The 26,724-nt window shown below is 34.8% G+C and overlaps 2 protein-coding genes and 1 long non-coding RNA gene across 3 annotated transcripts; 2 read left to right on the forward strand and 1 right to left on the reverse strand.

Annotated features, from left to right (window-relative positions):
* The first annotated feature begins 1,742 nt into the window (after positions 1-1,742).
* LOC105667834 (fatty acid synthase-like) lies at positions 1,743-14,437 on the forward strand. Its single transcript, XM_067349910.1, has 19 exons — positions 1,743-2,097; positions 2,285-2,535; positions 2,719-2,950; positions 3,088-3,506; positions 3,731-4,024; positions 4,093-4,300; positions 4,372-4,532; positions 4,621-4,938; positions 5,023-5,498; positions 5,585-5,889; positions 6,003-6,407; positions 6,998-8,022; positions 8,098-8,342; positions 8,717-9,410; positions 9,520-10,351; positions 10,542-10,996; positions 11,181-11,438; positions 11,509-11,766; positions 11,836-14,437. Exons 1-19 carry the CDS (start codon positions 1,929-1,931, stop codon positions 12,016-12,018), a joined length of 7,188 nt encoding a protein of 2,395 aa, XP_067206011.1. The 5' UTR covers positions 1,743-1,928; the 3' UTR covers positions 12,019-14,437.
* Positions 14,438-16,394: 1,957 nt separating this feature from the next.
* LOC136998048 (uncharacterized) lies at positions 16,395-16,929 on the reverse strand. The gene is made up of 2 exons (XR_010888625.1): positions 16,831-16,929; positions 16,395-16,649 (listed from the first exon to the last, which is right to left on the reverse strand). It is a non-coding gene; the product is annotated as an uncharacterized lncRNA (long non-coding RNA).
* On the forward strand, positions 16,464-26,586 carry LOC105669820 (fatty acid synthase-like). The gene is made up of 19 exons (XM_067349911.1): positions 16,464-16,632; positions 16,816-17,066; positions 17,245-17,476; positions 17,619-18,037; positions 18,262-18,555; positions 18,624-18,831; positions 18,902-19,062; positions 19,144-19,461; positions 19,546-20,021; positions 20,108-20,412; positions 20,526-20,930; positions 21,077-22,101; positions 22,177-22,421; positions 22,794-23,487; positions 23,597-24,428; positions 24,588-25,042; positions 25,228-25,485; positions 25,556-25,813; positions 25,884-26,586. The coding sequence occupies exons 1-19, from the start codon at positions 16,464-16,466 to the stop codon at positions 26,064-26,066; spliced, it is 7,188 nt and encodes a 2,395-aa protein (XP_067206012.1). The 3' UTR covers positions 26,067-26,586.
* The last annotated feature ends 138 nt before the right edge of the window (positions 26,587-26,724 follow it).

Genomic DNA, 26,724 nt, shown 5'->3' on the forward strand with positions numbered 1-26,724 from the left:
TAACTAAATGTGATTAATGTAATTTATCTCAAGAAATATAAAATGTTGCTTATGTAGTTTCGATGCTTCGGTCGCAGATTGCAGCACTTTGCAACTATAGCAATTTCACGAAAGTTTGAATAAGATAATTTTAAAAATAATTTTACTACAATGCCACATAATTTATTAGTACAATATGGATAAAAAAAATTATCTACTTTAAAAACAATTTTAGAAAATAACGTATAAATTCAATAGCAAAGAAAATTGTATTATAATGTTAGTTAGTTTTAATACAATGTAATTGATTAAACATCCAATTAAAATTATACTATAAATCAGAGATGGGAATTAGCAACTTTCGGCTCAATTTTTTGATTGACGCCTTTTGCCCCCTCCATGCCGCTCGTATGCTAGCAACGAGTCGCGAAATGCTCTAACAACGCGCGTAACTAAGGTACGCGATACTCAGCCTGAGGAATGTCCGTATCACAAATGCAACAAAATAATAAGTATAGAACAATAGATTTCCGCATCACCTGTGAGGTACTATTGTTGAAGAACGTGTCAATACTAGTACAGACGTATTGTATATTTTTAACTTTTGATGTTAGAATTCAATACGATTGCAACTCAATAATATGATTATTAACTTTTCGACCTCCTTTTAAGCGATTTTTTGGAATAAAATATTATTATAATGACTATCTTTTTTACCTCACATTGAAAAACCATTGAATATCTTTTTCTTACAAAGCAAACATGTCTTCACATATTTTTATTTTTCGGCGATTTTAGTTTTCGTCGCTCAAACGAATGTTTGATAGCAATATTACGCACGATTGTGAGGAATGCACTACAGTTAAGAAACCAATTCTTGATAAAACGTTAACATATAATATTTTTGGACAATATAATTTTTTCTCCTTGATACAGCATTATCAAATACTATTTTGAACTAACATAGATAAGATAAGAAATATATAAGAAATGCTATAATGAAACACGGATCGCGCTACTAAACTCGTTAAAATGTGTTTCGCGGCAGAGTTGTGTACAGCGATATTGCTCTGCGTCCTATTTAGCATTAGCCAAAGGTTAATGCAATGCTGTTGACTGTTGACTGCACTTTATTATTAAATTCTATTTTGCATATATATATATATATATATATATCCATCGGCCACATCGATTGTTTTCGCCAAATGTTAATATGAGTTTGTCGGCTTCATCGATGGTTTTCGCGGAATATATATGCATTTATTGTATTCGAAAGGTTAAACGCGTTGAACTGCGTTTATATTATTTGAATGTTTAATCAATGAGATGTATTGTTTTTTACGGTAAAAAAATATACTTATGATACTACCAGTGTAGCACTTTATTTACAATTATGTAATTTATTATGTAACTAGCTTATATAACTAAAATTTATAATAATTTTCTACTAGATATATACAATTGGTCCTAAAATTTTTATTTCCATTACATATTTTCGCATATCTCAATGTAGCAGATAGTAAAATAAATAAGAGTCTTTACTTTTACAGGCAAATAATTGCAAATAATTGTATTTAAAATACATGGCATTTGAAATACATCATTAATGTTTCACGCTTACGAATCATAAGTTATTATTGAAATCAATCATTTGTTTTTGTAAATAATAAATACATAATGATCCTGCATAATTAATGATGAAATAATTAACATATGCCTCTTATATAAAAACAAGTTCAAAGATGTGCTATTAACTAGTGTCGCACAGTCGCACAAGCAATCGCGTTAGTTGGGTTTCAGAATCTCACTTAAAGAATATTATTAAAAATTGAGAAAAAAAGGTGTAAATGCAAAAACGTAAAATAAAAATCATTTAAAATATCTGCAAATTTGCTAATATTAAGACTTTGTCAACTAATAAAATAAAATTTACTATCGTTGGGGTTGACATGGACTCTAATAAAAAAGCCTCGGTCATTGATGTCGAATCTGAAGATGACATCGTTATTTCTGGCATCGCCGGTAGATTTCCTAAATCGGACAATATTAGGCAGCTTCAAGAGAATCTGTTTAACAAAGTGGATCTTGGAACAGATGAGGAACGACGATGGAATCATGGTAATATTTTCTTTGTTCAATGAATAAAAAATTATATTAAAAATATTCCATAGAAATATATGTATAAAATTACTGTTCTTTTTAAATTTCTTATTCATTGTCATCATTTCTTTTTTATCAAAACTTCTATATATAATAGTTGGAACGAAAATAACTGTTCACTTATTATATACGGTTTAATATACAGGTCACCCAGATCTACCTCAACGTATGGGAATAATTGACAATTGCGAGAAATTCGATGCAGATTATTTTGAAATTCCCTTCAATGAAGTTCATTTCATGGATCCTATGAGTAGGATGCTTATGGAGCATACGTATGAAGCTATCGTTGACGCAGGAATAAATCCAAAAGATTTATCTGGAACGAATACTGGAATTTTCATCGGAATGTGCTTTTCGGAGTCGGAGAAGACTTGGTTTTTTGAAAAACCACAGGTACGAAAAATTACTAATCGATCAAGCAAAAATATTGTACGAGCTTATAGCATAAAAATTTTGATAAATAAAAATTTTATATCATTTTTATTGTAAAAAAATGTACCGGTTTGTAAATCAGATCGTACAATGCTCATACAAGAAACATTTAAATTCTCTAAACAATCTACGTATACACATTAGATAGCTGGCGGTGCAGCTTTTGGATGTTTCAAGCCTGTGTACGCAAATCGGATGTCTCACTGGTTAAATATAACAGGCCCATCTTGCATTATCGATTCCGCCTGCAGCTCAGGTCTCTTCGCTTTAGAGTCCGCTTATAGAAGTATCCGGTCAGGGCAGTGTGACGCCGCTATTGTCGGCGGTCTGAATCTCTGCCTGCATCCTTATGTAGCTTTGCAGTTTGCAAGACTTGGTATTATACTTATTGAAATATTAATTTAGAATATAGGAAAAAATTAATAAAATAAAAATTATTATAATCTAAATAATTTGGAATATAAATAAATACATATTTAAATTAAATTTTATAACATAAATTTACAATTTCAGGAATTTTAGCATCTGATGGATTCTGCAAACCTTTTACCGACGATGCAAACGGTTACATGCGTAGCGAGACAATCGGAGTCGCATTTTTACAAAAAGCAAATGTGGCTAAGAGAATTTATGCAACCGTCGTCTACGGGAAAACTAATTGCGATGGATACAAGGAACAAGGCATTACCTTCCCGTCGAGCAAAATGCAACAAACTTTACTTGAAGAGTTTTACAAGGAATGCGGTATTTCACCGACTTCCTTAGGCTACATGGAAGCTCACGGCACTGGCACTTATGTTGGCGATCCAGAAGAAATCAATGCACTCGAGCAGGTTTTCTGCAAAAACAGGCAAACTCCTCTATTAATTGGTTCTGTCAAATCAAACTTGGGCCATTCTGAAGGTGCTAGTAGCATGTGTCAAATTGCTAAAGTAATAATAATTATTATTTGTATTATAATAATAGCCGTCGATTTTTATGATCGTAGATTTGTGAAATTTTTATACTTTACAAACACAAATTTGTATAACATTTTTTTCGCTGCTAAATCATTAATAGTATCATGATAAAAACATAAAAAACATTTATCACTTAATAAATAATTAAATAAAAAAATAAGAAACAACAAGTTAGCATATAAATAACTTTTCGTAAGGTGATAATTGCAATGGAAACTGGCTTAATCCCGCCAAATATAAACTTCACACAAATACGGAAAGGTGTTAAGGCTTTTGAAGAGGGAAGTATACGCGTGGCGACCAACGCAACACCGTGGACTTCTGGATTTATGGGTGTCAATTCGTTCGGTTTTGGTGGAGCCAATTGTCACATCTTGTTGCGAAGTAACACAAAGGAAAAAATCAATAAAGGAGCGCCGAATGATAATCTGCCCAGACTCGTTGTCCTGTCCGGACGTACCGAACAAGCAGTTGAATCATTTCTAAATGAGGTATATAAAAATTTTGTGATTACACAGTCAATAAGAGCACACTTACACCGCAAAAATTTATATGTTAGATCGAGAACCGGCCGATAGACGTCGAATATATACGGCTATTGCATGATATTTACGCTGATGAAATGAAAAATCATCCTTACAGAGGATACGTGATTGTCGAATCTAAAACACCGATAAAAGCGGCAAAAGAAATACAATATTATTCAGGTGAGAAAAAACCGATTTGTTTTGTGTTCTCCGGAATTGGATCGCAATGGGTTGGTATGGGTACGCATTCTTTTTTGCATATGTTAGAAAAATGATTTCTTGCAATTAACCTCGAATTTACATGTTAATAGGACAAGCGCTACTGCAATTCCCAGTATTTTCCAAAACCATAGAAAAATGCGATACGATTTTAAAAAGACATGGAATGTATATCATTGACATATTAACGAGTAAAAATAAAAATATTTTTAACGATATATTGAATTCACTTGTTGGCATCACCGTAATGCAGGTGATAAATTGTTTCTACAAATTATATGCGCGTAATTTCTGTAAATGTTTCTTCACAATTTAAAAAAAAATAATTTATTCTTTTTTAGGTGGGATTAATCGATCTCTTAAAATCCGTAAATATCGTACCAGATTATGTCGTCGGTCACTCAATTGGTGAACTCTGCTGCGCATATGCAAACGGTAAATTCATCCTTGAACAAGTGATTCTGTCTTCGTATTACATAGGATTGGGATTGAAGGAAATGAAAAAAATTAATTACACGATGGTGAATATCGGTCTCAGTTATGAGAATGTGAAGAATATATGCCCACCGGATATCGAAGTAATCTACAGCAACAGTCAAAATACTTGTTCCATAAGCGGTCTAAAAAAATCAGTAAAGGCGTTCACAAAACAATTAGAGGTACTTTAATTTTTCAATTAAATATTTTGTTAAATATACGTGTAATTAACTTAAACAAATTATACTTTTTATATAACTTTGCAGGCCAGTAATGTATTTACTGAGGAAGTCAACTGCTGCAATATTCCTCTGCATACTCGTTATCTCCTCTCCGCAAGAGCCACGATTCTAGCTTACCTAAATCGAATAATACCGCAAACAATGACTCCCAATCACATATGGCAAAGTTTATTTTGCAGCGCGAAATTGTCCTGCGCTGAATATTTCACGAATAAACTATTGAATCCTGTATTTTTCGATAAAACCGCGCAATTAATTCCCAGAAACGCAGTGACTCTTGAAATCGCGCCGGATGCTATTCTTCAGGGTGTTACGAAAGAACTGTTCGACACAACCAGCATCACATTACTTCAGCGTAATCACGAGGATAACATCAAAGTATTTTTGCAAAGTTTGGGAAAAATGTACAACAATGGCTTGCAACCGCAATTAGCAAATCTATATCCGACCATGAAATTTCCTGTTAGTCGTTCCACGCCGATAATCTCGCCGTCAATCAAGTATGTCGAACACATTATTCATTTGTTAAACATAATAGAATACAAAATTATTTTCACGGTAAAAAATTTTTATTTTCTATTTCCAGATGGGACCATTCCGAGGACTGGTACGTAACAAGTCATAAAATGCAGACGAAACTCTCTAACGGAGAAAGGATGGTTGAAGTTGCGCTAAATGACGAAGATTACGAATATATGAGCGGTCATGTGATTGACGGAAGACAGTTATTGCCGGCTACTGGATATCTCATTCTAGTTTGGGAAACGATGGGTATGCTGAAAAGCCTATCGTATACAGATATGCCAATTGTATTTGAGAATGTCAAGTTCATTCGGGCAACGCACTTTCCGAAACAAGGACCCGTGTATCTAAGAATAATGATGCAGAAAGGTGGATCTTATTTTAAAATAAAATTTTTCAATAAGCTATTTTATTTGCTGCATTCAAAATGACAATACTCAATTTATGTGATAAAAAGAAATATTCAAGATTTTTTATTGCAGCAACTGGAAAGTTTGAAATCATCGAAGGAGATAATGCCGTTGTCACTGGCATTGTGCGTGAATCGACAGATATTGCCGAAGAAAAGTTACCGAGTCAACTGTTAAATCAAGAGAATGACAATGAGGAGGAAGTAATGAAGACAAAAGATATCTACAAGGAACTCAGATTACGAGGATATCAATACGCCGGCATGTTTCGAGGTCTGAAGAGTTTGTCGACTACGGGAAAACAAGGGCACATAGCTTGGTTGTACAACTGGGTAACATTTATGGATAATATGCTGCAAATAAAAATTCTCGCGAGAGACACGAGGAATCTTCATGTTCCCACGGGAATACAAAAGTTGGTGATCGATACGAAATTTCACATACAGCAAATACGGAACGCAGCAGCTAACAATTATCGTAAGTTTGTCGACTTATTTTCTTTCTAACAGTTTTTTAATATCAATTTTTTAATGTAACTTTAAATGTTGTAACTAATTCTCAAATAAAGAAATATGTTTAACATAAAAAGAGTTTGAGTATAAAAAAATACAAAAACACATATAATATAGAGTAAGGCTCCATATGATAACAATCAAGAAATATAACAGAAAAGCATTAAGAGCCGTCGCAGGATGTTAGTGCTAAATTTTTAATTTTTCTTAAAGAAATTTATAAATTAGTCCACAAGAGACAGTTAGATTGTACACCGATCTCAGATATGGCTTAGCCACTCGCGCCCTGATATTTTTTCTCTCTCTTCCTTTCTTTCCAATAATTCCTATATGTACATTAAGTTTCTCGATATATGAAAACAATGTACTTAAAACTTCGTACACCTTAGGTATCTCGATCTGAGATCGATGTACAATCTAACTGTCTCTTGTGGACTAATTTATTAATTTCTTTAAAAAAAATTAAAAATTTAGCACTAATATCCTGCGATGGCTCTTAATGCTCTTCTATTATATTTCTTGAAAAAAATATAATATTTATAAATATCTTTTTAGAGCTTCCTGTGCGTGTGTACAATACCTGCGACGCGGTAATATCCGGCGGTGTGGAAATTCGCGGAATCAAGGCTACTTCCATATTTCGTCGAAAGCCAGCGGGGGAGCCCGTTCTCGAAGAATACAGATTCATAGCTCATCGCGACGAAGCCGAGGTTTCTTTGCAGGAAGCCGTGATGCTGTCGACGCATCTCGCTCTGGAATATCATCAAGTGATAAAAGTAAATATTATCGAATTGATCGAAGATGATGACAAAGTAGAAACAGATGAAATAGCATCCCCATTGTTTATCAATATCTTGGGTGATCTACCGTTGCTTCAACCAAACATTACTTTGGTGACCAGCACCGATCGCTTCGATTGCGTTACTCTTCCTTCGAAAATCACAGTCTCGCAATCAAAGAAGTTGTCGAATGACGATAATGCGATGTTAATCACAGTATATAATATGTTTACGAACAACAAAAGCAAGACCTTAAAAAAAATTTTACCGGCGTTACAAAACAATGGATTCTTATTAACACGAGAACAGTCCTTCACGAAAGACGACATTGCGACTGCCGAAAAGTACGATTTAGCAGTAGTACTTGAGAAACGCACGCAGAAAGAGCACATTATACTGCTAAAAAAGAGAGAACAGTCAACAAAAAAAATTGAAGTTATTCTCGTAAACAATTACGAGTTTTCTTGGTTAGAGCAGCTTAAATCGATCTTGAACGCGAAGAACGAGTCAAGAAACGCTGCAAAAATAATTTTAGTCAGCGAGAAAAATTCGGAATGCGGCTTGTTGGGCCTCGTCAACTGCTTGAGGAGAGAACCAGGCGGCGAATCGATCAGAGGAGTGTTTATTCAAGACGAAACTGCACCGGAGTTTTCTTTGCACGAGCCATTATACGCGGACCAACTCCGGATTGATCTTATCATAAATGTCTTACGTCCGGGTAAAACATGGGGTTCATACAGACATCTTCCGTTAGCGCCGCTGACACCAAAGCTCGTGTACCACGCATTTGCCAATCAATTGGTATAAATGTTTCATAAATAAATATAAAAAATTATTCTTGCAGTTCTGTTATAATAAAAGATATTTCTCAATTAGGTGAGCGGTGATTTGAGTTCATTTCGCTGGATCGAGGGTGCGATTACACCGCATTATAAGGAGAATAATCTCGTTCACATAGCTTACTCATCTATCAATTTCAAAGATGTAATGATAGCGTCAGGCAAACTTGTAATAGATAGTTTCTTTTTAACGCGTGGACGACTCGAGGATTGTATGGTGGGTATAGAATATGTCGGCGTCGATAATACTGGACAGAGAGTGATGGGAATTTGGGAAAACAGGTACGTTACTGTCACGCAATTATTAAATAATATACTGTTTATAAAAAAAATTGACGCACTTTAAAGCAAGCTTTTCTATTGAATAAATTGATATATTGTGTGTTTATATATTGTATATGCATGTGTAATAAGAAGATAAAAAATAATTAAAAAATTATTTATTTAAAAAGTTTGTATCTCAAATATTGCAGACTTTGCAATGCAACTTGCAATATTTTGTAAAGCCAAAGCACAAACGTTGAATTATTTTATTAAAGTGCATAAATTTTTTATAAACAATATTACTATATTTACTGTAAAACTTATAAGTTATGCTTATTCTAGACAATACTGTTCTTTTTAGATGTAAAAAATTTTAATATTTTAATTCATAGATGTATATCAAATATGTGCATATCCTACAAATACTTATGCTGGAACGTTCCCGACGAGTGGAGCATGGAAGACGCTGCAACGGTTCCGTGTGCTTACGGCACGTGCTGTTACGGATTATACATCAAGGCGAAAATGAAAAAGGGCGACACGATACTTATCCACTCCGGCACCGGTGCCGTGGGCCAAGCTGCGATTTATCTTGCGTTTCACGAAGGTTGCGAGATATTCACCACCGTTGGCACTCCGAAAAAGCGAAAGTTTATCAGAGACACGTTCCCGTTCATCCCAGAGAATCACATTGGAAATTCGCGGGACAACAGTTTTGAGCAAATGATATTTAATCAGACCAACGGCCGTGGCGTGGACATTGTATTAAACTCACTCGCCGAAGAAAAACTCCAGACGTCCATCCGTTGCCTCGCAAAAAGCGGGCGTTTTTTAGAAATCGGCAAATTCGATTTTATGGCCAATAATTTATTAAACCTGTCGATGCTTTCGAAAGGGATTAAATTTTACAGCGTTATGTTGGATAATATATTCTTAGCTCCGGAGGAAATGAAAGCAAATTTCAACAGGATAGTGACCGCAAATCTCGTGAATAAAGCTATTCAACCGATTGCCAGGAAAGTTTTCAAACAGGATGAAGTAGAAGCTGCATTCAGATACATGGCAGCTGGAAAGCATATAGGAAAGGTAGGTCAATTTCGCTGGAATTAATAGTAACTTATTACGCGAGATCAATTAAAAATAAAACATAATCTATCAAATAAAAACTGAGCTAACTGAGTTAACGTACTTTTAGATAATCATAAAAATACACGAAGAAGGTGAATCTATGAACGCACCCATTCTTGCATTTCCACGTTATTATTGTCTATCAAACAAATCGTACATCATCTTAGGCGGGTTGGGTGGCTTCGGCTTAGAATTAGCCGACTGGCTGGTTGTTCGTGGCGCTCAGAATTTGGTGTTCATCTCGCGCGCCGGAGTAAAAAACGGATATCAGCAAATGAAAATCGATCTATGGAAATCTTACGGAGTGAAAGTGCTAATCATATCGGACGTCGACGTATCGGACGTCAAAGATTGCGAATATATGCTGAAATCGGCGGAAAAATTGGCGCCGGTGGACGCTATATTCAACCTGGCTGTGGTATTGAATGATAAAATTTGTCCGAATCAAACTGTAGAGACGTTCCAGGAGCCCTTCAAAGCGAAAGCTTGGGCCACGAAAAACTTGGATCATTTGACCAGAAAAATATGTCCTCAGCTTCGTCACTTTGTTGTGTTCTCTTCGGTATCTTGCGGAAGAGGAAATGCCGGACAGACCAATTACGGCATGGCAAATTCCATCATGGAGAGAATTTGCGAGAGAAGAGTGCAAGAGGGTCTACACGGACTAGCGGTTCAATGGGGTGCGATTGGCGATGTCGGCCTCGTGGCTGATATGCAAGACAACGACAAAGAAATGGTTATCGGCGGCACTTTGCAGCAAAAGATAACTTCCTGCATCTCGAAACTCGAGGACTTTTTGTTACAAAAACAGCCTATAGTGGCGAGCATGGTTGTAGCCGAGAAGCGGTTGATCACTTACGGCGCATCCAGTATTATCGAAACTGTGGCCAATATTATGAGTAAGTTAATAACATTAAAAAAATTAAACAATAATATCAAAATTAGACAATAATATACAAAAATTTAATCAGTTTATTTGAACTCGAATTCATTTGATAAAAGAGATCAATGTGTTTAATTAAATGTGATTAGAATATTTAATATAAACTAAATAATTAAAACTAAATACAAAACATTAATTAAATATAGATCTGAAGGACATGAGTACCGTGGCTCATCACATGCCTTTGTCCGAGCTTGGAATGGACTCGATGATGGCCGTGGAAATTAAACAGACCTTGGAACGGGAGTATGAGATTTTCCTTACCGCGCAGGATATTCGCAATCTCAATTTCGCTAAGCTCACCAAAATGTTCGACAAAGATGTGAAGAACGAAGAACTCACCGAGATAACAGGAATGAAATTGCTCATTCGCATATCAGGCGACGATCAATTGATACCTGATGTTTGTATAAAGCTTCCGACGAAAAAAAGCACGACGGAAAGCGAAATATTCCTATTGCCAGGTATAGAAGGTTGTGGAAGCGTCTTTGATATGCTAGTGTCAAAAATCGAAGGTTCAGCAACGTGCCTGCAACATAACACGTATAACATCGGCACAGACTGTACATCAATAAAAGACATCACTAATAGCCTTTTACAGGTAAATTCTTCACTTAATTATCAACTATACTTCATAATGTGAAGAGAAGGAAACAAATAGTGATACAATAAAATGCTGCATACCAGAATGCAATGATAATAAGATAGCATTTCAGAGTTATTTTTAGTCCCATTTTTTTTATGTTAAGTTTTTTTATACTTTGTTGTTTTTTATGTGTTTTCAGCACATTTTGAGCAGAGAACAAAAATTGCCACAAAATTTTGTACTAGTGGGCTATTCGTATGGATCGGCAATTGCAATTGAATTAGCGCAGAAGTTAGAGGAAATGAATTTGAAAGGCCAATTGGTACTCATTGATGGAGCACCCGAGCACATGAAAGCAATGGCTAATCTATATTATCCTTTCACTACGTTAGATGAATTCCAGAATAATGTTCTTTTGGGAATAATGGATTTGTTTCAACCAGCAGTTAGTGGAAAGGTATATAATCGTAAACGATGGTCTTAAATAATGGATTTTTCGACAAAAATCACAAATCTAATCTTTTCAGTTTCTGTTGGAGTTAAACAAATGTACTAATACTAATTGGGACGAAAAGTTAGAAATTTTTTTGAAACATGTTTCTGCGGCTTATTCACAAGTAACGATTGACAAAAGAAAAGCCATGTGCACAACAATGTACAAGCATTTGATCGGTGTTCATGAATACGATGTGACACAAGTACCGAAGATCGAATCACCTATAATACTTCTGAAGCCTACGACACATTCATTACTTTTTCCTCAAGAAGATTATGGCCTGCACAAGGTAATTAAAGTATATAAAAAAATAATTTATACAGCAAAACAGTTGTAATTAATATAAAGTAACTTGCAGATTACTAAAGGAAAAATAGAAATACAATATGTTGAAGGCACTCACATAACAATAATGGACAATGAGAAAGTCATTGCTGCAATTAATGAAGCAATAAATTCCATCGAACCTATTCAAAAGCATGCAAATATAATAGGTAGTAATAATATGACATCTGTTCAAAACATCTATACTAGAACATAGAAGTTAATGTGCAATTTTAAATACTATATGTATACACAATATGTACACTATATATACACAAAATCTATACATTTAGTTTTATAGGATTTTATAAAACACAACGTTAATATGTAATTGTTTCTTTTAACTATGGATATGTTAAAAATATTATAAGCGAGAATTATTTGTTTAAAGTCACAAATAAAAATATAATCTTTTTCCTAAATATAACACAATTTTGTTTTTTCTTTTAATATATCGTTTCCATATAGTCTGAAGCAAATTTAGTTACAATGTTAAGTTGTTTTATGACTTTATTGCCGTTTTTCAAGATACTAAAAACAACTTTCATTGCATAACAAAATTTAACTCATAACAAACTATAATCACGCAGTTCTTTAAAATACTTATGATTTTAAAATATGTATATAAAATGAGATCGATTAAAATTTACTCTCGTCGACATGCTACTGAAGGTAATTCATTGCACGTAAAATACGGAACACTTTGTGGTCACTGATGCTGATTTGCGTATAATATCAACAGGTAAAAGAGATGCAGACAAGGATCGAATTCAATATAAACTGATATTTCATAGAGAGTACATTGCGCGTAAAAGTAATTGGCAAAAATAGAAATATATTAAAAATAACTGAAAAAATATCTTTTTTTTTTTAATTCCATTCACCTGTCATTACGTATTGCTTCCTCCATCCACGCAGCCTCTGCGCAGTCTCTAATTTACTCTGACACTTTTCACCCATTCATGTGGAACACCATATAGTATCGTTAAATCAGTATAGCGGGGCGCGCTTGACGCGATGCTATGCGGTATACTACGTGCAGCGCTATCCACGTCCTTCGGCACTGTCGTGTAGATTGCGATCTGTTTTCTACAAATAAAAAAACTCCAATATCTCAAGAATGCTCGCATCTATGCCATCAGGAGCCGATCAATGTCAGTGTAATTCATTTTTTATGTAGTTCACAATACATGAACAAATCTAAATAAAGGAATGATAAGATCTCTTAAAGCAAAAATATATCTACTGTATATTATTCTGCATCTTTCAAATGGGTGTTCAATTTGATGCTTCTATTGGCTTTTAGATTACGTTTGGTTTTATCTTCGATTTAATTAAAAATTTTCCAACGCTTTTTTATTTAATAAAATTCGATTTTTTACTTTTTGAAACATTAAAGAACACTGCAACTCTTTTCATTTTCTGTATAAAAATAGCTTTAATGTAATATTATTCCATCTCAGCAAGTATAAATTCTTTATATCGTTGTGCTTGTATTTAATTAAAATTAGGCCGTATATGTGCGCACCCGTATTTTATGAATCAATCGTATATTTTTATTCTGTTTTGCAGTGAATTTTTTTATGCGAACGCACGTAGCGTGCGTGAATTCTTTTGTGGCAGGTAGCGTATAGGTATTTCCACGTGCTCGATTGATTCAAAACTGTTCTTTCACATCGCGATACACGTGGCATGCGAAAATACAACCAGTGTGCTGCGCATTCCGTAATTTCATTTCCGCACAGGGTGCGTTCTTTCGCGACCTTGTTATCAATGTACTACTCGCATTAGTCGAAATTCAGCAGATTGCCAACTAGGCGCCAGTCTGAGAGACAGCTTAAGTAATTCAGCATTCTCATGCAGGTGTGCATCAGGTAACCGATATTATTATCATGTGTTGTACGCTTATGTACCTAGACATGACACTACTATTTCGATTGCGGTAAGGCGACATTGTTTTCGCTTGATAGTTTTATTATAATTTTTTTGTATTTTGTAAAGTATTAAATTTTTGTGCACATATCAATGCCATATTGTAGCAGAGAAAAATAGATTTTCCTTGTATCAAGAGTAGTTATTGTTTGATGTACGTTCAAAAACGTCACCGCAACGTTCATAAATCTACGGAAATGCCAACAATGTAATGGAATGAGCAGCGCGGTGTATAGGGGTTAATAGCGATCAATTTAACGCATTCTTATAAAAAAATATATTTAAAAAAGCAAAAGTGGAAGAATGGTCATTTTATAAACGTAACAATGTGTGACTTTAAATGAAGTAAAATTATCGGAAAATAATTTTGTCAATTTTTATGACTAAAACTGATTAATGTAATTTATCTCAAAAAATATAGAATGTTGCTTACATAGCTTCGATGCTTCGGTCGCAGATTGCAGCACTTTGCAACTATAGCAATTTCATGAAAGTATGAATAAGATAATTTTAAAAATTATTTTACTACAATGCCACACAATTTATAAGTACAATATTGATAGAAAATATTATCTACTTTAAAAACAATTTTAGAAAATAATGTATAAATTCAATATCAAAGAAAATTGTATTATAATGCTAGTTAGTTTTAATACAATGTAACTGATTAAACATCCAATTAAAGTTATGCTATAAATCAGAGATGGGAATTAGCAACTTTCGGCTCAATTTTCTGATTGACGCCTTTTGCCCCCTTTTTGCCGCTCACATGGTAGCAACGAGTCACCAAACGCGCTAACAACGCGCGTAACTAAGGTCTGTGAGATATTATTGTTGAAGAACGCGCCAATAATAGTACCTCACAGGTGATGTGGAAATCTATTGTTCCATATTTATTCCATATTTATCTCGTTGCATTTGTGATATGAACATTCCTGAGGCTGAGTATCGCGCACCTTACATTAGTTACGCGCGTTGTTAGCGCGTTTGGTGACTCATTTCTAGCATGCGAGCGGCAAGAAGGGAACAGTAGGCGTCAATCAGAAAGTCAAGCCAAAAGTTGCAACTAATTAACATCTCTGCTATAAATAATATTATTATTAATAAAAAATTAATTACAAATTCACAAATTTTACAGCCGTATTGTATATTTTTAATTTTTGATGTTAGAATTCAATACAATTGCAACTCAATAATATGATTTTTAACTTTTCGACCTCCTTTTAAGCGATTTTTTGAAATAAAATATTATTATAATGACTATTTTTTTTACCTTACATTGAAAAACCATTGAATATCTTTTTCTTCCAAAGCAAAAATGTCTTCACTTATTTTTATTTTTCGTCTCAAAAGAATGTTTAATAGCAATATTACGCACGATTGTGAAGAATGCACTACAGTTAAGAAACCAATTTTTGATAAAACATTAACACACACATAAAATATTTTTCGACAAAATAATTTTCTCTATTTGATATAGCAATATCATATACTATTTTGAACTAACATAAATACGATAAGAAATATATAAGAAATGCTATAATGAAACACGGATCGCGCTAAACTCGTTGAAATGTGTTTCCCGGCGGAGTTGTGTACAGCGATATTGCTCTGCGTCCTATTTAGCCTTAGCCAAAGGTTAATGCAATACTGTTGACTGTAGACTGCATTTTTTTATTAAATTTTATTTTGCATAAATATACAGTGTGTCCGGTAATTGCTGAATCACCTCTCAGGTGCAGGTAGAGCGAATTTAACCGAATAGAAAAGTCCTCCATCGTTTTGCGATTTTCGCAATAATTAATGAAAAATTAATTAAAGAAGATCGGCCAATTTGCGCGAGCCTAAGCGCGCGGCGAGAAGAGACAGCCTATTGTTACGTGGTCGCTAGGACGCAAGGATCTAGCGTTACACACCGCTCGTATGTTGCCGTTGTCATTTGTAGAGCGCTTCTCCCAACGCTTTATCGCACGCCTAGTAACCAAATAACAGTGGGCTGTATCGTCACGGGTCTCTTCTCGCCGCGCTCTTAAACTCGCGCGAATTCGGCCATGTTTTTAAATTAATTCCGCATTAATTATTGCAAAAATCGCAAAATGATAGAGGACTTTTCTATTTGGTTTAAACCGCTCTACCTACACCCGAAAAGTGATTCAGTAACTACCGGACACCCTGTATATACATCAGCAACATCGATTGTTTTCGTCAAATGTTGATGAGTTCGTCGGCTCCATCGATTGTTTTCGCGGAACATATATGCATTTATTGTATTCAAAAGGATAAATGCATTGAACTGCGATTATATTATTTAAATGTTTATTTAATGAGATATATTGTTCCTTACGGTAAAAAAATTTACTTATTATAAAACCAGTATAGCTCTTTATTTAAAATTATTATGTGACATTAATTATTAATCGGATCAATCAATTGTTTTTATAATAGTAAATTTATAATGTTCCTTCATAACTAGTAATTAGATAATTAACATATATCTCTTATATAAATACAGGTTTAAAGATGAGCTATTAACTAGTGACACGCCAGTCGCACAGACAATCGTGTAAGTTGAGTTTCAGAATCTTACTTAAATATTATCATTAAAAACTGAAAAAAAAGAGTGTGTAAATGTATAAACGTAAAATAAAGATCATTTAAAATATCTGCAAATTTGCTTATATTGAGACTTTGTTAACCAGTAAAGTAAAATTTACTGTTGTTGGAGTTGACATGGACTCTAATAAAAAAACCACGGTGATTGATGTCGAATGTGAAGATGACATCGTTATTTCTGGCATCGCCGGTAGATTTCCTAAATCGGACAATATTAGGCAGCTTCAAGAGAATCTATTTAACAAAGTGGAACTTGGATCAGATGAGGAACGACGATGGAATCATGGTAATATCTTCTTTGTTCTATAAATAAAAAATTACATAAAAAATATTCCATAGAAACATAAATATAAAACTACTGTTCTATTTAAATTTCTTATTCATTGTCATAATTTCTTTTGTATCTAAAATTCTATATTAAATGAAACAAAAATAACTGTTCACTTATTATATACGGTTTAATATACAGGTCTCCCAGATTTACCTCAACGTATGGGAATAATTGACAACTGCGAGAAATTCGATGCAGATTATTTTGAAATACCCTTCAACGAAGTCCATATCATGGATCCTCTGAGTAGGATGCTCATGGAGCATACGTATGAAGCTATCGTTGACGCAGGAATAAATCCGAAAGATTTATCTGGAACAAAAACTGGAATTTTTATCGGAATGTGCTTGTCGGAGTCGGAGAGAACGTGGTTCGCTGAAAAACCACAGGTACGAAATAATACTTATCCATCAAGCAAGAATACTGCACAAGCTTACAGCATTAAAATGTTGACAAATAACATTTTTATATCATATCATAAAAAATGTGCTTGTTTGTAAATCACCTCGTACAATGCTCATACAATGAATATTTAAATTCCCTAAATAATTTATGTACACATATTAGATAGCTGGCGCTGCAGCTTTTGGATGTTTCAAGCCTCTGTACGCAAATCGGATGTCTCACTGGTTAAATATAATAGGACCATCTTGGACACTCGATTCCGCTTGCAGTTCAAGTCTCTTCGCTATAGAATCCGCTTATAGAAGTATTCAGTCAGGGGAGTGTGACGCCGCTATTGTCGGCGGTCTAAATCTCTGCCTGAATCCTTATCTAGCTTTGCAGTTTGCGCGACTCGGTATTATACTTATTGAAATATTAATTTAAAATATAGGAGATAATTGAATAATATAAAAGTTATTATATATAATCTAAATAAGTTGGAATATATATAAATATACATCTAAATTAGATTTTATAACATAATTTTACAATTTCAGGAATTTTAGCACCTGACGGATTCTGCAAACCTTTTACCGACGATGCAAATGGTTACATGCGTAGCGAGACAATCGGAGTCGCATTTTTACAAAAAGCAAAGGTGGCTAAGAGAATTTATGCAACTGTCGTCTACGGGAAAACTAATTGCGACGGATACAAGGAACAAGGCATTACCTTCCCGTCGAGCAAAATGCAACAAACTTTACTTGAAGAGTTTTACAATGAATGCGGTATTTCACCGATTTGCTTGGGCTACATGGAGGCTCACGGCACCGGTACTTATGTTGGCGATCCAGAAGAAATCAATGCACTCGAACAGGTTTTCTGCAAAAACAGGCAAACTCCTCTATTAATAGGTTCTATCAAATCAAACTTGGGCCATTCTGAAGGTGCTAGTAGCATGTGTCAAATTGCAAAGGTAATAATAATTATGATATGCATTATAATAGTAGCCATCGATTCTTATAATCGTAAATTTGTGAAAATTTTACATTTTACAAACAAAAATTTGAATAACATTTTTTTCGCTGCTAAATTATTAATAGTATCATGATAAAATAATAAAAAACATTTATCAATTAATAAATAATATAATAAAAAAATAAGAAGCAACAAGTTGGCATTTAATTAACTTCTCGTAAGGTGATAATTGCAATGGAAACTGGCTTAATTCCGCCAAATATAAACTTCACACAAGTACGGAAAGGTGTTAAGGCTCTTGAAGATGGAAGTATACGCGTGGTGACCAACACAACACCATGGACTTCTGGATTTATGGGCATCAATTCGTTCGGTTTTGGTGGAGCCAATTGTCACATCTTGTTGCGAAGTAACACAAAGGAAAAGATCAATAAAGGAGCGCCGAATGATAATCTGCCCAGACTCGTTGTCCTGTCTGGACGTACCGAACAAGCAGTTGAATCATTTCTAAATGAGGTATATAACAATTTTGCGGTTACGCAGTCAATAAAAGCACACTTACACCGCATAAATTTGTATGTTAGATCGAGAACCGGCCGATAGACGTCGAATATGTACGGCTAATGCATGATCTTTACGCTGACGAGATGAAAAATCATCCTTACAGAGGATACGCGATTGTCGAATCTAAAACGCCGGTCAAAGCGGCAAAAGAAATACAATATTACTCAGGTGAGAGAAGACCGATTTGTTTTGTGTTCTCCGGAATTGGATCGCAATGGATTGGCATGGGTACGCATCCTTTTTTGCATATGTAGAAAAGTGATTGCTTGCAATTAAACTAGAATTTACATGTTAACAGGTCAAGCGCTACTGCAATTCCCAGTATTTTCGAGAACCATAAAAAAATGCGATACAATTTTAAAAATGCATGGAATGAATATCATTGACATATTAACGAATAAACATAAAGATATTTTTAATGATATATTAAATTCACTTGTGGGCATCACCGTAATGCAGGTGATAAATTGCTTTTACAAATTATATGCGTGCAATTTTTATTAATTTTCCTTGATAATTATAAAACAAAATATTTTAAAGGTGGGATTAATCGATCTCTTAAAATCCGTAAATATCGTGCCAGATTATGTCATCGGTCACTCAATTGGTGAACTCTGCTGCGCATATGCGACCGATAATTTCACCCTCGAACAAGTGATTTTATCTTCGTATTACATAGGATTGGGATTGAAGGAAACGAAAAAAATTAACTGCGCGATGGTGAATATCGGTCTCAATTATGAGAATGTGAAGAACATATGCCCACCGGATATCGAAGTAATCTACAGCAACAGTCCAAATACTTGCTCCATAAGCGGTCTAAAAAAATCAATAAAGGCGTTTACAAAACAACTAGAGGTACTTCAATTTTTCATTTAAATATTTTGTTGAATATACGTGTAATTAACTTAAACAAATTATACTTTATATATAATTTTGCAGACCAGTAGTATATTTACTGAGGAAGTCAACTGCTGCGATATTCCTCTGCATACTCGTTATCTCCTCCCCGCGAGAGACACGATTCTGGCTTACCTAAATCGAATAATACCGCAAACAATGACTCCCAATCAAATATGGCAAAGTTCATTTTGCAGCACAAAATTGTCCTGCGCAGAATATTTCACGAATAATCTATTGAGTCCTGTATCTTTCGATAAAACCGCGCAATTAATTCCCAAAAACGCAGTGACTCTTGAAATCGCGCCGGATGCTATTCTTCAGAGTGTTACGAAAGAACTGTTCGACACAACCAGCATCACGTTACTTCAGCGTAATCACGAGGATAACGTCAAAGTATTTTTGCAAGGTCTGGGAAAAATGTACAACAATGGCTTGCAACTGCAATTAGCAAATCTATATCCGACCGTGAAATTTCCTGTTAGTCGTTCCACGCCGATGATCTCGCCGTCAATCAAGTATGTCGAACACATTATTCATTTGTTAAACATAATAGAATACAAAATTATTTTCACGGTAAGAAATATTTATTTTTTATTCTCAGATGGGACCATTCCGAGGATTGGTACGTAACATCCCATAAAATGAAGACGAAACTCTCTACCGGAGAAAGGATGGTTGAAGTTGTGCGAAATGACGAAGATTACGAATATATGAGCGGTCATGTGATTGACGGAAGACAGTTATTGCCGGCTACTGGATATCTAATGCTGGTTTGGGAAACAATGGGTATGCTGAAAAGTCTATCCTATACAGATATGCCGATTGTATTTGAGAATGTCAAGTTCATTCGAGCAACGCACTTTCCGAAACAAGGACCTGTGTATCTAACAATAATGATGCAGACAGGTAGATCTTATTTCAAAAATGTATTTTTTAATAAGCTTCTTTATTTGCCGCATTAAGAATGACAATTTTCAATTTATATTATAAAAAGAAATATTCAAGATTATTTATTGCAGCAACTGGAAAGTTTGAAGTCATCGAAGGAGATAATGCCGTTGTCACTGGCACTGTGCGTGAACCAATAGATATTACCGAAGAAAAGTTACCGAGACATCTGTTAAATAAAGAGAACGACAATGAGGAGGAAATAATGAAGACAAAAGATATCTACAAGGAACTCAGATTACGCGGATATCAATACACCGGCATATTTCGGGGTTTAAAAAGTTCGTCGACTACGGGAAAGCAAGGGCATATAGGTTGGATGTACAACTGGGTAACATTTATGGATAATATGCTGCAAATGAAAATCCTCGGGATGGACACGAGGAGTCTTCACGTTCCCACAGGAATACAAAAATTGGTAATCGATACGAAATTTCACATACAGCAAATACGGGACGCAGCAGCTAATGATTATCGTAAGTTTGTCAACTTATTTTTTTCTCTAACAACTTTTTAATATTAATTTTTTAATTGTTGTAATTAATTCTTAAATAAATAAATTTGTTTAACATAAGAGAAGTTTGAGTATAAAAAAATACAATATTTATAAATATCTTTCTAGAGCTTCCTGTGCGTGTGTACAAAACCTTCGACGCGGTAGTATCCGGCGGTGTTGAAATTCGCGGAATCAAAGCTACTTCCATATTTCGTCGAAAGCCAGCGGGGGAGCCCGTTCTCGAAGAGTACAGATTCATAGCTCATCGCGACGGAGCCGAGGTTTCTTTGCAGGAAGCCGTGATGCTGTCGACGCATCTCGCTCTGGAGTATCATCAAGTGATAAAAGTGAATATTATCGAATTGATCGAAGATGATGACAAAGTAGAAACAGATGAAATAGCATCCCCACTGTTTATCGATATCTTGGGTGATCTACCGTTGCTTCAACCAAACATTACTCTGGTGACAAGAACCGATCGCTTCGACTGCGTTATTCTTCCTTCGAAAATCACAGTCTCGCAATCAAAGAAGTTGTCGAGTGACGATAATACGATATTAATCACAGGATACAATTTGTTCACGAAGAACAAGAGCAAAACCTTAAAAGAAATTTTGCCGGCATTACAAAACAATGGATTCTTATTGACACGAGAACAGTCCTTCACGAAAGACGATATTGCGACTGCCGAAAATTACAATTTAACAGTAGTACTTGAGAAACGCACGCAAAAAGAGCACATTATACTGTTAAAGAAAAGAGAACAGTCGACAAGGAAAACTCAAATTATTTACGTGAACAATTACGAGTTTTCTTGGTTAGAGCAGCTTAAATCGATTTTGAACGCGGAGAACGAGTCAAGAAACGCTGCAAAAATAATTTTAGTCAGCGAGAAAGATTCGGAATGCGGCTTGTTGGGCCTCGTCAATTGCTTGAGAAGAGAACCAAACGGCGAATCGATCAGAGGAGTGTTTATTCAAGACGAAACTGCACCGGAGTTTTCTTTGCACGAGCCATTATACGCGGAGCAACTCCGGATCGATCTTATTATAAATGTCTTGCGTCCGGGTAAAACATGGGGTTCATACAGACATCTTCCGTTAGCGCCGTTGTCACCAAAGCTCGTGTACCACGCATTTGCTAATCAATTGGTATAAATGTTTCATAAATAAATAAATAAAGTTATTCTTACAGTTCTGTCATAATAAAAGATATTTCTCGAATAGGTGGCTGGTGATTTGAATTCATTTCGCTGGATCGAGGGTGCGATTACACCGGATTATAAAAAGAATGATCTCGTTCGCATAGCTTACTCGTCTATCAATTTCAAAGATGTAATGATTGCGTCAGGCAAACTTGTAGTAGATGGTTTCTTTTTAACGCGTGGACGACTCGAGGATTGTATGGTGGGTATAGAATATGTCGGCGTCGATAATACTGGACAGAGAGTGATGGGAATTTGCGAAAACAGGTACGTTACTGTCACGCAATTATTAAAAAGTATACTGTTTATATAAAAAATTGATGTACTTTAAAGCAAGCTTTTTTTTTTGATAAATTGATATATTGTGTTTGTATATATTGTGCATGTGTGATAAAAAAATAGAAAATAGTTTAAAAATCATTTATTTAAAAAAATTTGCATCTCAAATATTACAGACTTTGTAATGCAATTTGCAATATTTTGTAAAGCCAAAGCACAAACATAGAATTATTTTACTTTATTGCATAAATTTTTCATAAACATTATTACTGTATTTACTGTAAAACCTACAAGTTATCCTTATTTTTGGTAATCTCCTTTTTTTTAGGTATAAAAAAATTTTAATTCTTTAATTCACAGATGCATATCAAATATGTGCACATCCGCCAATTACTTATGCTGGAACGTTCCCGACGAGTGGAGCATGGAAGACGCTGCAACGGTTCCGTGTGCTTACGGCACGTGTTGTTACGGATTATACATCAAGGCAAAAATGAAAAAGAGCGACACGGTACTTATCCACTCCGGCACCGGTGCCGTGGGCCAAGCTGCGATTTATCTTGCGTTTCACGAAGGTTGCGAAATATACACCACCGTTGGCACTCCGGAAAAACGAAAGTTTATCAGAGACACGTTCCCATTCATCCCAGAGAATCACATTGGAAATTCGCGAGACAACAGTTTTGAGCAAATGATATTTAATCAGACCAACGGCCGTGGCGTGGACATTGTATTGAACTCGCTCGCCGAAGAGAAACTACAGACGTCCATCCGTTGCCTCGCGAAAGGCGGGCGTTTTCTGGAAATCGGCAAATTCGATTTTATGGCCAATAATTTGTTGAACCTGTCGATCCTTTCAAAAGGGATTAAATTTTATAGCGTTATGTTGGATAACATATTCCTAGCTCCGGAAGAAATGAAAACAAATTTCCACACGACAGTGACCGCAAACCTCGTGAATAAAGCTATTCAACCGATTGCCAGAAAGATTTTCGAAAAGGATGAAGTGGAGGCTGCATTCAGATACATGGCAGCTGGAAAGCATATAGGAAAGGTAAGTCAATTTAGCTGGAATTAATTGTGGCTCAATACGCGAGATCAATTAAAGATAAAACATAATATATCAAATAAAAACTGAGTTAACTGAGTTAACGTACTTTTAGATAATCATAAAAATACACGAAGAAGATGAATCAATGAGCGCACCCATTCTTGCACTTCCACGTTATTACTGTCTATCGAATAAATCGTACGTCATCTTAGGCGGGTTGGGTGGATTCGGCTTAGAATTAGCGGACTGGCTGGTTGCTCGTGGCGCTCAGAATCTGGTGTTCATCTCGCGTGCCGGAGTAAAAAACGGATATCAGCAGATGAAAATCGATCTATGGAAATCTTATGGAGTAAGAGTTCTAATCATATCGGACGTCGACGTATCGGACGTCAAAGATTGTGAACATATACTGAAATCGGCGGAGAAATTGGCGCCGGTGGACGCTATATACAACTTGGCTGTGGTATTAAATGATAAAATTTGTCCGAATCAAACTATAGAGACATTCCAGGAGCCCTTCAAAGCAAAAGCTTGGGCCACAAAGAACTTGGATTATTTGACCAGAAAAATATGTCCTCAGCTTCGTCACTTTGTTGTGTTCTCTTCGGTATCTTGCGGCAGAGGTAATGCCGGACAGACCAATTACGGCATGGCAAATTCCATCATGGAGAGAATTTGCGAGAGAAGAGTGCAAGAGGGTCTGCACGGACTAGCAGTTCAATGGGGTGCGGTCGGCGATGTCGGCCTCGTGGCTGATATGCAAGACAACGACAAAGAAATGGTTATCGGCGGCACTTTGCAGCAAAAGATAACTTCCTGCATCGCGAAACTCGAGGACTTTTTGTTACAAAAACAGCCTATAGTGGCGAGCATGGTTGTAGCCGAAAAGCGGCTGAACACTTTTGGCGCATCCAGTATTGTCGAAACTGTGGCCAATATTATGAGTAAGTTATTAACATTTAAAAAATTAGATAATTTAATTAATCAATTTGTATAAATTTATTCGATAAAAAAGATGAATGTGTTTAATGAAACGTGATTAAAATATTTAATATAAACTAAATAATTAAATAAACTAACTACAAAAAATTAATTAAATATAGATCTGAAGGACATGAGCACCGTGGCTCATCACATGCCTTTCTCCGAGCTTGGAATGGACTCGATGATGGCTGTGGAAATCAAACAGACCTTGGAACGGGAATATGAGATTTTCCTTACCGCGCAAGATATTCGCAATCTCAATTTCGCTAAGCTCGCCAAAATGTTCGAAAAAGATGTGAAGAACGAGGAACTCATCGAGATAACAGGAATGAAATTACTCATTCGCATATCAGGCGACGATCAATTAATACCCGATGTTTGTATAAAGCTTCCGACGAAAAAAAGCACGACGGAAAGCGAAATATTCCTATTGCCAGGTATAGAGGGTTGTGGAAGCGTCTTTAATTTGCTGGTGCCAAAAATCGAAGGTTCAGCAACGTGCCTGCAATACAACACGCATAACATCGGCACAGACTTAACATCAATAAAAGATATCACTAATAGCCTTTTACAGGTAAATTTTTCACTTAATTAACAATAACTAAACTTCATAATGTAGAAAGAAAGAAACAAATTGTGATACAATAAAATACTGCATACCAGAATACAATGACAATAACATAGCAGTTCAAAATATTTTTAATCCCATTTTTTCTATGATAAGCTTTTTTTAAACTTTATTGTTTTTTATTGTTTCAGCACATTTTGTGCAGAGAACAAAAATTGCCACAAAATTTTGTACTAGTGGGCTATTCATATGGATCGGCAATTGCAATTGAATTAGCGCAGAAGTTAGAAGAAATGAATCTCAAAGGCCGATTGATACTCATCGATGGAGCACCCGAGTATATGAAGACATTGGCTAATTTAAATTGTCCTTTCACAACGTTAGATGAATTCCAGAATAATGTTCTTTTGGGAATAATGGATTTGTTTCAACCAGCAGTTAGTGGAAAGGTATATAATCGTAGACGATGGTCTTAAATGATGGGTTTTTCGGCAAAAATCGCAATTCTAATCTTTTCAGTTTCTGTTGGAGTTAAACAAATGTACTAATACTAATTGGGACGAAAAATTAGAAATTTTTTTAAAACATGTTTCTTCGGCTTATTCACAAGTAATGATTGACAAAAGAAAAGCTTTGTGCACAACAATGTATAAGCATATGATCGGTCTTCATGAATACGATGTGACACAAGTACCGAAGATCGAATCACCTATAATACTTCTGAAGCCCACGACACATTCATTATTTTTTCCTGAAGAAGACTATGGCCTGCACAAGGTAATTAAAGTATATAAAAAAAATAATTTATACAACAGAACGGTTGTAATTAATATAAAGTTACTTGCAGATTACTAAAGGAAAAATAGAAATACACTATGTTGAAGGCACTCACATGACAATAGTGGACAATGAGAAAGTCGTTGCTGCAATTAATGAAGCAATAAATTCCATCGAACCTATTCAAAAGCATGCAAATATAATAGGTAGTAATAATATGACATCTGTTCAAAACATCTATACTAGAACATAGAAGTTAATGTGCAATTTTAAATACTATATGTATACACAATATGTACACTATATATACACCAAATCTATACATTTAGTTTTATAGAATTTTATAAAACACAACGTTAATATGTAATTGTTCCTTTTAACTATGGATATGTTAAAAATATTATAAGCGGGAATTATTTGTTTAAAGTCACAAATAAAAATATAATCTTTTTCCTAAATATAACACAATTTTGTTTTTTCTTTTAATATATCGTTTCCATATAGTCTGAAGCAAATTTAGTTACAATGTTAAGTTGTTTTATGACTTTATTGCCGTTTTTCAAGATACTAAAAACAACTTTAATTGCATAACAAAATTTAACTCATAACAAACTATAATCACGCAGTCCTTTAAAATACTTATGATTTTAAGATATGTATATAAAATGAGATTGATTAAAATTTACTCTTGTCGACATACTACTGAAGGTAATTTATTGCACGTAAAATACGGAACACTCTGTGGTCACTGATGCTGATTTGCGTATAACATCAGCAGGTAAAAAAGATGCAGACTAGGATCGAATTCAATATAAACTGATATTTCATAGAGAGTACATTGCGCGTAAAAGTAATTGGCAAAAATAGAAATATATTAAAAATAACTCAAAAAATATCCTTTTTTTTTTAAT

The sequence above is a fragment of the Linepithema humile genome, chromosome 2, assembly GCF_040581485.1.
Source record: "Linepithema humile isolate Giens D197 chromosome 2, Lhum_UNIL_v1.0, whole genome shotgun sequence".
Classification (NCBI taxonomy): domain Eukaryota; kingdom Metazoa; phylum Arthropoda; class Insecta; order Hymenoptera; family Formicidae; genus Linepithema; species Linepithema humile.

Excerpts from the sequence above, each read along its gene's own strand:
- LOC105667834 (XM_067349910.1), top strand. The coding sequence starts at position 1,929 with ATGGACTCTAATAAAAAAGCCTCGGTCATTGATGTCGAATCTGAAGAT. Across the intron at positions 8,023-8,097 it reads ACGCATTTGCCAATCAATTG|GTGAGCGGTGATTTGAGTTC; the intron begins GTATAAATGTTT and ends TTTCTCAATTAG. Across the intron at positions 10,352-10,541 it reads AACTGTGGCCAATATTATGA|ATCTGAAGGACATGAGTACC; the intron begins GTAAGTTAATAA and ends AATTAAATATAG.
- LOC105669820 (XM_067349911.1), top strand. The coding sequence starts at position 16,464 with ATGGACTCTAATAAAAAAACCACGGTGATTGATGTCGAATGTGAAGAT. Across the intron at positions 18,556-18,623 it reads TTGAATCATTTCTAAATGAG|ATCGAGAACCGGCCGATAGA; the intron begins GTATATAACAAT and ends TTTGTATGTTAG. Across the intron at positions 25,486-25,555 it reads AACCAGCAGTTAGTGGAAAG|TTTCTGTTGGAGTTAAACAA; the intron begins GTATATAATCGT and ends TAATCTTTTCAG.